Source organism: Podarcis muralis, chromosome 5 (genome assembly GCF_964188315.1).
Source record: "Podarcis muralis chromosome 5, rPodMur119.hap1.1, whole genome shotgun sequence".
In the NCBI taxonomy this organism is placed as follows: Eukaryota; Metazoa; Chordata; class Lepidosauria; order Squamata; family Lacertidae; genus Podarcis; species Podarcis muralis.
The window spans coordinates 4312387-4326531 of NC_135659.1; the positions used below are offsets into that span (position 1 = coordinate 4312387).

General features: G+C 46.0%; 1 protein-coding gene across 4 annotated transcripts in view; it reads right to left on the reverse strand.

Annotated features, from left to right (window-relative positions):
- Window positions 1–4093, reverse strand: part of SELP (selectin P) — a 35574-nt gene extending 31481 nt beyond the window's left edge. For 3 of the 4 annotated variants that reach the window (XM_077928196.1, XM_077928197.1, XM_028732302.2), the window contains exon 1: window positions 1636–1787. In XM_077928196.1, the coding sequence (XP_077784322.1) occupies window positions 1636–1683 (48 nt within the window). In that variant the 5' untranslated portion in view covers window positions 1684–1787. Of the gene's footprint in view, window positions 1–1635; window positions 1788–3776; window positions 3896–4009 lie in introns of those variants that run through there. The other variant, XM_077928195.1, reaches the window with a different exon arrangement.
- Window positions 4094–14145: the final 10052 nt, after the last annotated feature.

A 14145-nucleotide genomic window follows, 5' to 3' on the forward strand; every position in this document is an offset into this window, starting at 1 on the left:
GGAAATGTATGAGCAGGGTTTCTATGTGTTTCAGTGGGACTTATGAAGGGGACTTTCCCATCAGCTCATGCCCAAGAAATATTTATTATATATATGAATATGAAGTGAATAGGGACGCTGTGGGTTAAACCACAGAGCCTAGGGCTTGCCGATCAGAAGGTCGACGGGTCAAATCCCTGCGGCGGGGTGAGCCGCCGTTGCTCGGTCCCTGCTCCTGCCAACCTAGCAGTTCGAAAGCACGTCAAAGTGCAAGTAGATAAATAGGTACCACTCCAGCGGGAAGGTAAATGGCATTTCCATGCGCTGCTCTGGTTCGCCAGAAGCGGCTTAGTCATGCTGGCCACATGACCAGGAAGCTGTACGCCGGCTCCCTTGGCCAATAAAGTGAGATGAGCACCACAACCCCAGAGTTGGCCATGACTGGACCTAATGGTCAAGGGTCCCATTACCTTTACTATATGAAGTAATATACCGTACATAATTTCTTTTATTCATACAAATTATAATGAAAGATTTTTAGATGATGGCTTCAGCTGCAACTGCATACTAAAACATAGACAAAATTAGCCATTTGCATGTAATTTTAATTGTTGCTAATAAAATCTCAATAGGTTTTTCCCTGTTTAACTTAAATCAGAATTGATTCTGGCATGTCATTTCCACAAACTGTATACTCTAGGCACTTAATCCAGTAAAAATCAGGCTGTCCTATTAAAATCCATGACACCCAAATTAGGCATAAATAAGCTGGCCAACTCCTTTTAAAGCAATTTAGCTGTGACCTTTATACTGTAGTAGTGTATTATTTGAATGCAGTTTTTCTGAAGAACAACCTTTGTATTAAAAAAACCCACACTATATTTTTACTGGAATTTTCAATACAGGAGAAAACTGGCATACATGGCAACAGGCCATCAAAAAAGTAAAAAACAGATTAAATCCATTGAAATAAAGTACGTATAAGGAATAACAAAAAAGGAATACAGTATATGCTAAATAAAATAATAAGGAGTTTACCTTGCCGTAATTATGCCAAGCAAATCATTTGATTTAGTAAACTGAATTACAACTTTTGCAACTTCCCCATCGGGTTCTTCATTTGTGGACGTGATCCCTGAATTGTATGTACAGCACTAGACTTCTAAATCATAGTCCCACAATTTCTGCTCCGAGGGCTTTGGCATGCCGAAGTAACATTATTATTGTGAACAATGTTCATTCACTGTTCATTCAATTCCCCACCCCCCCACCCCCAACCTTCCCCCAATTTTCCTTGTTTGGACTTGGGGGCTTCACAGCTCCCCAGCCCCATTCACAGTTTCCGAGTTTTTCACATTCACTTCTGCACCCAATCACCCTGCCTATAAGAGACTGGTTGTAGGCACGCTTCGGGGGGGGGGGCTGGCTTTTTTGATTGCCTTGGATTTGACCTCAGACCATTATTGCATATTGCTTTTTCCTTTTGCCTTGAGGTCATGGTCACCAGTGGAGAAGCCACTCTCCCCAACACTTTTGTGTTCCATTACTACACCAAAGATAGAGGTGATCTACAGAGGAAGCTCAGAGCATACTCAACTGTCCCTTATTCCTCAATTCTATGGATTTGCCCCATATCCATGAAGAAACTGCACCTACCACGTTTAATGCTGACCCTTCTGATTTCTCCTTTCTGTGCTGCTTCATATGTGGATAGGCATGAGTATTAAACACCTCCTTCCTCCCCGCAGCCTTCTTGTGCCAGGCAAACACTTCCTCTAAAGCAGACTGAAGCTGATTGCATCCTTTTCCTATTGCCCGCTTTCACTGTGCTGTCCTGTCACAACCACATGCGTTAACTCCTTGTCAGCTGTTGGTTTGGGCATGTAGCAGTGCCCTTCTTGGATGCTGGGATACGGCAACAAAAACAGTAGCGCCGCAGCAGAAGCAGCAAGAAACTGGAAGTAATCAGGGGCATCAGCTATTTCAGGTGGCAAGATGGAATCTCCCCCCCCCCCAAAAAAGCAAATGTACTTGCTAGCAGAGTGGGCACCATCCAAAATCAGATGTGGGGTGAAATATATGTGTTGAAATAGGTGCCCCCAAGAAAAATAGGTGCTGCTACACAACCATGCCTCTACCACCACCCCACTGCCACTTGCCCACCCGTCCACTCACACTTTTGCTGCTTCCTCCATCATTGCTGCTGCTTCTTGTGGCTATAGGCGTGGCCTCCCAGAGGTGCTTTGTTGTGACCGTTTTTACAATCGCCATATCGCCTTCCAGGAAGCTGCCTGATAATTGTAAATAGGTCATGCCAAAGTGCCTCTGTTCTGGTGGGTAAAAAGGTAAAGGGACCCCTGATAATTAAGTCCAGTAGCAAACGACTCTAGGGTTGAGACAGTGGTGGCAAGATGGGGGGGGGGGAGATGGCGGTGCAGCGTACTAGTGCGTACCGCCTCAAAAAAAAAGCACTGCTTTAAATGGAGCATGCAAAGATACATGTGCCTGCATTGCGTCAGACAATTTTGTCTGCTCCCTTTTGTGCTGCAACCTGTATCTTTTCTGCCACCTTAATACTGGTCCCACAGGAGGGTGAGTGCCACCAGCACTACACCAGTGTCCTGAGAAAACCTCTTAATTCCATTTTTATTTTATTCTTTGGTAGACTTATAAAAAGGAAAAAAACACACCAATAAATAAATTTTTGAAAGGGGAAATGTTAGACATGGAGGCATAAAGCATTAAAAAAGAAAGAAATCAAGCCTCCTTGCTCTCTCCTTTTCTTCCTGCCCTCTGCCTGGGGCCTCCTCCTCACCTGCTGCCCTCCAGCGGCTACTATGAGCTGCTCAGCAACAGCAGCTGTGGAGAGAGCGTGGCGAGGCAACGGGGTGCTCCCTCGCAGCAGCTGCCACCACCGCTGCCACTTGGGACCAGCACCAGCTCACCCTCTTCCCTGAGCTCAGTGGTGGCAGCACTTGCAGGGGAAATGGGGACATTCTGGGAACAATTCAGAAGCCAGGGTGGCTTTTTTAATTCCAGGACTTTTCCCTGGAGAGTCATGACACTTGGAGGGTATGATGTCATATGCTACAAAAGAAGGCCCAAGGAACCCACCTCCTGGAGTCTCTCCAGCCTGGACACCAAATATGTGGCTGTATTAAACCGAGTCTAAAGCAAAACACACCACATTTATACACAGCAGCTGGGTTGCATGGATATTTAGCATGGCACATTTATTAACGTGGAGATGCATGCCCTAAACAATTTTGGGGAGGGGCAGAGGAGTCCACTGCATATTTGGAGAGTCATATATTTCTCTGATGCATTTGCTCTCAAGGTGGAGGGAACTTTTTTCTGTGGAGAAGTATTTGGTCATCTGAGCTCTGCTGTCATCTACACTCAGGTTTACAACAGCAGTGAGAATGAAACATGAGTCTTCCTGGCTTTTCTTTTTACTTGGATGGCTTTTCCTATATGTGTCTTTGATTTAATCCACTCCCCCCAAATTTACGCCGCTCGTTCCAATGACAACAAAAGAAACACACACTTCAGCTCTCGTTTCCAAAACACTCGTCCCGCCATAGATAGGTCCAACAGCAAACAAAAGGAGGAAGCTCCTTTTCAATCCAGCAGTCCAGAAATGTAAGTAGGCCTTGTGCCAGATTGAATCCAAGCAAATTAAGAGAGAAAATATATAATGGTTACTGCATGTTTCCAAGTAAGCTCCAATAAGGACCAGCAGCGGCATTAAAACCAACCAGAAAACAGCACAAACATGTTCCCATATAACTAGTTACCTTAGCAGTACTACAAGTTGTGCCTCTTCACCTGAACTGATGGCCGGCTATTTCAGGGCTCCCCATTTTAGCAGATTCTTCGTTTAATCTCTTCTCTTTCTTTCTCTCTCTTTACAAACCTTATTTAAACAATAAAAACCTGTGGTTGCATTATTTCAGGGGTCTGAGGGTGAGTGCTCATTTGCTGATAAACACAAATAATGCTCACATTTTCAGATAAGTACTGTACTCACTTTTGGTAACCAGTCTATTGTGGTGTGTCTACTTCTGCAATAAAACAATTCCCCATGCTCTGCTGACTCAGTTTGCAACCTACAAGAAGCTTTGGGCCTCTTTATGGCCTCTGACATTCTTAAGGCCCCATGGCCTTGCCCATTCCATACTAGGCAAAAGTGCTGGAACTGGGTCAGGGCAATAATAGTAGAAACAGTGCCTGAAATTATCCCCAAATCCTCTGTCCAGAAACTCTGGACTTTGGGGCATTCTGATCACAAAAGTAATAGGATTCTAGTCATGCCAACATTGGGAAGACTATTGCTAGTTCATCCTGTGAAATCTCTGGGATTTATAGTACAAATGGTGCACTAATTTAAATGTGGCTCTTTACTTTTGCCAAGGTTGTCTTCTGCCAAAGACTCTCTTCCAGTTGTTGGCTTCTATTGTGCATTTAATATCTGCTTCCCATGGGGTCCAACACTTTTTTTATTTTTGCTTTCCTTCGTGACTCTGGGATCACCCATCCTCTACTGATGCTATTATACAAGCCTTTCCCAACTCTACTCCTCCCATGCCCTCCAAACTGGTTCAAGGAAGAGGCTGGGTGAACCCTTGGAACAGCAAGGCCGAGGGGAGGGGAGTGCAGATCATTCTATCAGACAAGCAGAAATACCTGTCTTGACAGAGCAATCTGTCACTGAATTTCTCCCTAATAAAACAGCTAAACAGAATTCCACAATCTGGGAGCCGCCACATAAAAGGCCCTATCTATCATGCTCACCAGCTGGGTTGATTTCACAAGTTGATAGAAAGCAAGGCCTCTGAGGCACATCTTAATTCCTGGGCAGTTTTGTATGGGATCAAGTAGACTTTCAAGTAACTCAAACTATACTAGATATGGAAAGAAGCCAGCAATGTTGAAAGCATTTAATAGTGTATATTAGTGGATGAATATATATTACTTTATTTTTAGATGAGGCATGCTATTAACTCACTAATAAGTGAATACTACCACTAAGAAAAAAATTAGGTAGTATTTGACACATAAAAGATTACGTTGTATATAATTCTATCCAGGAGCAGAATACAGATTTTGGAAGTTCAGATATGTGAAGACAGATATAGCACACGTTTTCTGGGAAAGTGTTTTGGAAAATATTAATGAAATGACGGGATATAATTTAACCTATGACCTGCTTGTTACTTTATTTGGATATGTGAAGGCTGAAATTCCCCAAACGGATATGATTATTCATTTATTAATGGCTGCTGGAATTTCAAATGGAAACTTTTGGGGAGAATGGCTGATGGAGGTCTGGGAACTGTAGTCCTCTAGTCCCTGTAACAGACTTTAATAGGTAAGTCATTGCTGAAAACAATATTGGTGACATAATTTAATAATTTTATAAAAGAGTGGATCCTGCATAGGGGGGTGTAAGTTTGCCAACACCATTTTCCAAAATGGTCACCAGCCCCCCTCCTACTGGAGAATACAATTTTGTGAACCATGGAACTTATGGTTTAACATATATCTTTGGGGTGTAAGTTTTTTAAATAAACACTAGTAATAATAATAATAATAAATTTTATTTATATCCCGCCCTCCCCAGCCGAAGCCGGGCTCAGGGCGGCTAACAACAATAAAACAGTACAAACACGAGGTAAATTCAACATTGCACTCTTATATCTGTGCAAGCCTTCCAGCTCGCCAGATAGAGTGATACCCCTGGTCTTGCCCCAAGATCCATTCTGGGGGTTCTCCTGATTGCCCCAGATCCATTTGGGGGTGCAGGGGGGAGGAGAGGGGGACACAAGCAGAAGTCATGGCATTTATTGTTGTTGTTGTTTGTTGTTGTTGTTATGCCACTCATCTGACTGGGTTGCCCTACCCACTCTGGCTGGCTCCCAACAAAAAAATAGTAAAAACACAATTCAACATCACACACTAAAAACTTTCCTGAACAGGGCTGCCTTCAGATGTCTGTTAAAAATCACAAACTGTCCAGTTGAATTCTGCTGGGATTACCAAAAAGGTAATCCCCAAAAGGCCTGCTGCTCGGTTCCCTATAGCCTCACCTCTCACAATAAGGGAACCACCAGAAGGACCTTGGAGCTGGATCTCAGTGTCGGTGTTGGACGATGGAGGTGGAGACACTCCTTCAGGGATACAGGGCTGGAGCCATTTAGGGCGTTAAAGATCAGCACCAACACTTTGAATTGTGCTCAGAAACATACCTGGAGCCAGTGTACCTGAAGGAGCATCTCCACCCCCATCATTCAGCCTGGACACTGAGGTCCAGTGCCGAGGGCCTTCTAGTGGCCCGCCCTGTGGAACGCCCTCCCACCAGATGTCAAAGAGAAAAATAACTACCAAACTTTTAGAAGACATCTGAAGGCAGCCCTATTTAGGGAAGCTTTTAATGTTTAATAGGTTATTGTATTTTAGTGTTTTATTGGAAGCCACCCAGAGTGGCTGGGGAAACCCAGCCAGATTGGCAGGGTATAAATAATAAATTATTATTATTATTATTATTATTATTATTATTATTATTATTTAGGATCGGTCTTACATGGTCCTGGTGGCCGCTCCCAGTTACCATTCTGGCAGCCGCATTCTGAATTAGTTGTAGTTTCCGAGTCACTTTGAAAGGTAGCCCCACATAGATTGCATTGCAGTAGTCCAAGCGGGAGATAACCAGAGCATGCACCACTCTGGCGAGGCAATCCACAGGCAGATAGGGTCTCAGCCTGCGTACCAGATGGAGCTGGTAGACAGCTGCCCTGGACAGAGAATTAACCTGCACCTCCATGGACAGCTGTGAGTCCAGAATGACTCCCAGGCTGCGCACCTGGTCCTTCAAGGGCACAGTTACTCCATTCAGGACCAAGGAGTCCTCCACACCTGCCTGCCTCCTGTCCCCCCAAAACAGTACTTCTGTCTTGTCAGGATACAACTTCAATCCATTTGCCTCCATCCATCCTCCAACCACTGTGAAGGTGAATTCCATCCATTATAGTTTATTGTTGTAATATAATAATGGCAACAGTGGCCAAAACGTAAAAAAATAAAAATAAAACAAAATACTGTATTTCCAGGAGAGTATCCGCTACAAGATGGCAGTGAATTGTAAATGGCTGAGCACTTTGGACAGAAGACACTGCCAAGGGTGTGGGCGTATGCCAATAACACCCACCAGTGGCATGCAGCCCCAGAAGGCTACCTATAATGGGATGTGACCTTTGGGCTGAAAAAGGTTCCCTATTCCTGATTTGCAGCATGTTGAACCCAAAGCAAACACTGGACCATAGTGGACACTGTGGGGAAGCTGCATTTTACTTTTGATAGCCCAGTGCTCATTTTACGGTGCACACTTCCAGTTCCTTGTTCTTTTCTTCGTATTGCTACATGCCACCCACACCCCCCACCCCAGTATCTGAGTGGTGCAAGATTCCAAGCATTGTAGGCACTTACCCAGAAGACAGTTTGGTCTCCTCAGAAGCAGAGAAAGTGGAGACTGTGGTGTCTTTAGGATATATGGTTTATTTACACATATATACACCCTGAGCCTACATAAGGACTTGCTTCTTCCCAGACTGGCTAGGGAGCCTAGGGACACCTTTGCTTCTCCCATAGCCACATCCTTGGATTCCAAAAGCATGGTCTTCACTCTGGCTTCTGCTTGCTTCTGGCCCAGCTCAAACACACACAGCTCTGCTCATTGTGCTTCTCACTACCAGCCAGGTGAGGGAGGAAGCCCACCCACCCACTTGCCCTCTGGCACAAAGCCACTTACCTTAAGAACCAAGACTTAGGGGTCATTAACCCACCATGAAGCTGGCATGGCTTGTCCAACAATTGAATTCTCCATTAGATTTTAACCTTTGCTGGATCCAGAAATTAGAAGGGACTCAGGCATACAGCACCCCCCCCCCCTAAAAAAAAACCACATCACAATATTACAGGCATGGGGCACCATGCTTGACCATGCTCCTGTGCTCAAACAAAGCACATAATTCACTGCCATCTTGTAAAGGACAAGTATAAGTATGTGGATGAAACTGAGCTCTGTCTTGGAAGCCTATGGGATTTAAATTCCCACTTTTAACAGTTTAAAAGGGTTGCAGTGATCCCTTTGTGTGCTCTCACTGACTTGAATGGGACAGCATGTGTATAAGAATTCAGATTGAGCACACTTGTATTTGAAACTGGTGGAGCTTACAATCTGAACCATCCACAGTTTGAACCATGCGTGTTTGCTTAAAAGTAAGTTCCACTGGGGCAGCTCAAGCCAGCCCCACCCTTTTCCTCTATTCCATCAGCAGTGCGCATACATAAGGGTTGCAGGGGCAGGGGGGAGTCCAGCTAAGCCCTGCCCCACATAATCACAAGATGTGGCACACATGCACCATTTGAATGGCAATAGCCATCAATTTTGTAAGGGCCCATGGCCCCTCAAACAGTTTTGGGGGGGCTGAAGGGACCCCAGCCCCTAGGAATTGGCTCCTATGTCCTCTCTGCAACCCTGTGAAGTGACTGAGCCTGAGAGGAGATAGTGACTGGCTCAGGGTCACTAAGTAAGCTTCATGCCCAATTCTGGATCTCCTCAGCCCTATTTTCCAGAGACGTCCCTGATTTAGAGAAGCCGTCCTGGTTTCTGATTTGATCCTGGAATGTCCCGCTTTTCCTTTGTTGTTGTTGTTTACTTTGACCACCTCACGAGAAGACTCCCTGGAAAAGACCCTGATGTTGGGAAAGAAGGAGGGCACAAGGAGAAGGGGATGACAGAGGACGAGATGGTGGGACAGTGTTCTCGAAGCTACCAGCATGAGTTTGACCAAACTGCGGGAGACAGTGGAAGACAGGAGTGCCTGGCGTGCTCTGGTCCAGGGGGTCACACTTTTCCTTAGGGTGTCCCTATTTTCAATGGAGAAATATGAAGTGTCTCTTCTGAAAATGCCCTTATATTGCCTTCTCTGTTAAGCATTTTGTCGCTGCAACTATGATAATTAGAATGTTTCTCCTTTTTCAAGAGTCTACAGCTTGCACTGGGTTACAATATGGAAGCAAACATGTTCAGCCCTGACATGGTCTGGCCTTGCAATAAACTAGTATATAATAGAAAAGAGTAGAATGGATCTGGATTTCAAGGTCATGGGAACAAAGTTTGTTATCATTGTACTGCAAGGTTTGCAGAATCATCGCTACACTGACTGGCTTCCTGTGTGGTTTGCAATACTCTGTTACATCCTGTCCTGCTGCACCACACAAATCACATTTCCTATCCTGAATTTGGAGCCCCTTCCCCTGCCATCAGCACAGCTGCCCCACGTCCCCATCCAATCCCAAAGGGAACTCAGCTGGAAGACAAAGGTTTACCTTAAGCACTAAGGCATGGGAGAAGCCAGTTTACCTTCCTGAATCACATTGTTCTCCTGGGAACAAAGTAGCAGTTGTCCTGGAACTTTGAGGAATTGAAACTGCAGTATTTGAGCACATGCAACATGTGGGGAACTGCACACATTTCAAGGGATGGGATTTCAAAAATTTGCCTTCCTTGGTTCATGTTGGTGTAACAAGGGAACAATGGGCTTCCTGAGACCAGTCCTCTTTGCAACACTAATGTGGAGTCAGTGGGGCAGAGAGCCATCCAGCCTGGGAGTCCAGCGTCAGATACCTTCTCCCTGCCACCAGGGAAACTTCTGCGGCCCCTGTCCTACTGGTGTTGGTAATGGAGATGGGTTCTGCCAAGTGGATTTGCTGGACCTGCTCTGGCCAGACCCATGTACAGATTGGAACCCAAGTTCCCTACAGAACCCACAGCCCAGATGGAGCCCTGTGGGCGGCCATGTTTCTTCAGTGCAAAGGGACCATGTATTCTTCAATGCCATCAACCCCAGGAGAATCTGCTGCATTCTTTACATGGCATGCCCAGCAGGTGCCACAGCCCTCAAGCAACCTCAAAGTTCCTTTCTGAAGTTTGCTTCCTCATATGGATGTTTTAAAAAGGATTTTTCCAGATTTCTTCACAGAAACAGGATGAGATGGAGTCTGGCCCTGACCCATGTGGAAACAGGACAGCCTAGAATTTCATGGATATCTGTATGCCAAGTTGGGTAGGACTGAAAAGCTGGTGTGCCTGGGCATATTCAGGACATGCGCAGCCTGGGCTGGAAGGAGGCGTGGATCTCATGGCCCCCAGCTCCCTGCCATGCCCCCAAACCAGGGAGAAAACCCAGCGGCTGCCCCAGGCGGAATAAGCCATTCAAGCAGGACTGTGCCTTGGGTTCTCATCATCCACCAAGGTCGCCACATCCAGGGTTTAGTGTGGGGTCCTCGTCTTCTTCCACCTTTTCTCCTCCAGTCCTTGAGCTGGTCTGGTGAATTCACACACAATGGGAGGGAAACATTTACAGGAAGAAAAAACTGGGAAAGCAGAGAGGAAGAAGCACAAGGGAGATGCCAGGCAGAGGACAGGATGCTCTCTCTCTGTGTGTGTCTCTCTCTCACACATAAACATTTAGTATTTTACAGTGAGTTTTTCTTTGTTTTCACAGGAGATTTATTGGTCATTTCCAGCAAATGTCTTGCCTCCTCTACTGTCCATCCAAACATGTCTAAGTGGCACAGACTGATCCCTAATATCTGTAATTTCTCTCCCTCGGGGAGGCTGGCAAAACTGAAGGCAGAACCAGCATTCAATCCACTGGTATGTATTTATATCTTTTAGGTTACAATGCCAGGACAAAGCCCAGTTCACACCAGCTTTTTAGGTGAAATGAACCTCCAGCAAGGGAAAGGGAAATAAGGGCTGTGGTGTTTAAGTGTCGCCATCTAGTGGCTAAGAGAAGCTTGGCATTTGGACACAGCTCCTTGCTTCCCTCCCAGAACTCCTATAAATATTTTCCAGGATGGGGTGAGGATATGATGGATTTTGTTATGCGGTTTGCCTTGGGTAGCTGTTTTTTTGTTTTTGCTTTAACGCAAATAGCTGGCGTGAGGAAGGGAGCCACGCTGGATTGGGACCATGGTGGGGGGTGGGAGGGTTTGTTTGTTGGTTTACATCTCCCCCCCCCCCACAGATGAACACAGAGCCCTTCTGGGCTTGCTCTTCCCAGTGGGAGGGCGTGTACCAAGCGAGGGCCAGCATGGCCCCCCTCCCTCCCCCATGTACACTCTTTCTCATATAAACAATTTTCTGCTTGTTAAAAACACATTAAAGCCCTGCTTCAGGGGAAATAATTTTCCTCTTAGCCAGCCTTTTAAATCTTGAGGATATAAAGCAATTGCTAATAATTAAGGGAAGAAAGAGGCAGTCAGATAATGTATGGGGGTGTGCAGAGGGAAGGAGTTAACCTACCTATCTTTTATTCACCAGTTGCTTCTGAGTTCATCCCATAGTATAAAAAAATAATGTAATATAAAAATAAAAAAGGCAGTCACACTTCAATGTAGGCTTCATTATGTGGCCCCAGAATGGGATGCTCATCCACATCGAAAGAAGTGGGTTTCCAGTGGCACAAGGTCAGTGCATCTAGCTGTTACCATATTTTTCGCTCTATAGGACACACTTTTTCCCCTTCCAAAATGAAGGGGAAATGTGTGTGCATCCTATGGAGCGAAGAAGCCATAGCCCCGCGACCCTCTCCCGGCTGGAGAGGTGACACGCGGCTATGGCAGCAGCCTCTCCGCTGCACGCCTTTCCGCTGCTCCCCGACCTGCTCTTTGGGGCTGGTGGGGGGCTTCCCCCCGCCAGCCCCAAAGAGCAGGTCAAAAGGAACTTGCAGCCTGGAGAGCGAGAGGGGTCGGTGCGCACTGACCCCTCTCGCTCTCCAGGCTTCCAAGGTAACCGCCTGAAGGGCACCTTGTTTTAGAGGGGGGAAACAAGAGGGGGGAAATTCTCCCCCTCTCTGTGCAGCACCTCCTGCTGCTTCGCTGAAGGGGCGCTGGGCAGAGAGGGGGAGAATTTTTTTTTCTTGTTCTCCCCCCCTCTAAAACAAGGTGCGTCCTACTGTCCGGTGCGTCCTATAGAGCAAAAAATACAGTAATCAGAATGCTGGCGGTTCAAGGCCACAAGGGACAGCTGTGGGCAGGATTCTTGCATTGCAGGGGGGGTTGGACCAGATGGCCCTCAGCGTCCGTTCAAACTCTGTGATTCGAAGTGTTGATTAATATCACAAAGGAGATATTTCCAAAGTGGAGTGAAGGTCCCAGTCGGATGCAGCTCCTGAGGTTTGGTATTTTAACTGATATGTTGTATTGGTTTTTTTATAGTGGTTGTAAATCTCTTCAATACTTCTTTATTTGTAAGACGTTACTCGTAAATTAATTAAACAAACAAACCACTATGTTTCAATGCAGCTACCATTGGGGTGCCACAGGGTTCTGTCTTGGGCCTGGTCTTATTCAACATCTTTATCAACGACTTGGATGATGGACTCAAGGGCATCCTGATCAAATTTGCAGATGACACCAAACTGGGGGGTGGGGGGGTGGCTAACACCCCAGAGGACAGGATCACACTTCAAAACGACCTTGACAGATTAGAGAACTGGGCCAAAACAAACACGATGAACTTTAACAGGGAGAAATGTAAAGGGAGCTGGGCATGTTTAGCCTGGAGAAGAGGAGGTTAAGGGGTGATATGATAGCCATGTTCAAATATATAAAAGGATGTCATATAGAGGAGGGAGAAAGGTTGTTTTCTGCTGCTCCAGAGAAGCGGACACGGAGCAATGGAACCAAACTACAAGAAAGAAGATTCCACCTAAACATTAGGAAGAACTTCCTGACAGTAAGAGCTGTTCGACAGTGGAATTTGCTGCCAAGGAGTGTGGTGGAGTCTCCGTCTTTGGAGGTCTTTAAGCAGAGGCTTGACAACCATATGTCAGGAGTGCTCTGATGGTGTTTCCTGCTTGGCAGGGGGTTGGACTCGATGGCCCTTGTGGTCTCTTCCAACTCTATGATTCTATGTTTCAATGCAGCTACCATCCACTGAAAGCAGCAAAAAAAAATGAAAGGGGAGTGTATTAAATCACCAGCAGGTTTTGAGCCATGATCTCTGGCACCAGATGTCTTACACCAAGAAGCAATATGGCAGCTTGAAGATGGAGAGATTCAGACTGCAGACTGTTTAAGAGAAACAAAGAGAGATGGAACTGTAAGGCAGGTTGAGCTGAGAGTGAGCCATTTGTTGAAGATCACCCAGCAAGTTACAGGCCTGATGGCCAAAAAAGACACATGGAATATCTCCATAACTTTGTTTTTCCTGGTGTAGAAGATTCTGAACTGATTGGATCTGTGATGCTTAACCCTTTCCTCAATCAACACATCTGGAAGAAAAGATATTGGTCCCACCAATCTTACCCCATGCATTGAGGAAAGCAGGTCAGGAAGGATAATATTTACTAGTACAAATGGCCTGTGGGCAGTGCTGGCTCAGCCATTAGGCAGACTCAGGGGTGGAGAAGCCCTCAAGGCAGCAGCCCTTTGGGCATCCCGTCGCCTCTGGTGGAGAAGCGCCACCAGCACCAGCTGAAATTATGCAAGATCTCACGTGATCTCACCCAGAATTCGGGCTGATGCTGGCACCACTTCTTTGCCAGTGGCAGACACAGGATGGTGGGTGAAGAACCTGCGCTGGTGGCAGCAGATATAGTGGCAGTGGCAGCAGCACAGGGCAAGGTGGCACTTCACGTTTTGCCTCAAGCAGCAAAAAGGGATGTACTGCTCTTGCCCGTGGGGAAAGGGTTAACCACTCTTCATCCCACTGCTCCAATCAGATTTGAAGGAGCCTGCAGTGGCAATGTAGTCAAAGCAAAGAGAATTAAGCCACGCCCCACCTGTGTTGAGTTCCATGGGGACTGTAACCCCAGCCATGTTGGCAGAGCCTTTCAAGCTCCCAGTCATTTCAACGGAAGCGAACTTCCAGTAAAACTGTGCCCACGATTTTCAGGAAAAGAACCAGAGATGTCTGGGAAGAAAGATTGAGAAAGTAGCAGGTTGTATCCAATTCATTTTTACTCAGAGTAGACCCATTGAAGTTAATGAGCATGACTAAGTTAGGTCCATAAATTTCAATGCTTCTACTCTGAGTGAAACATGGTTGAGTTGGGTCTTATAATTACATATACAAAGACGCTTCTATGTATCCAA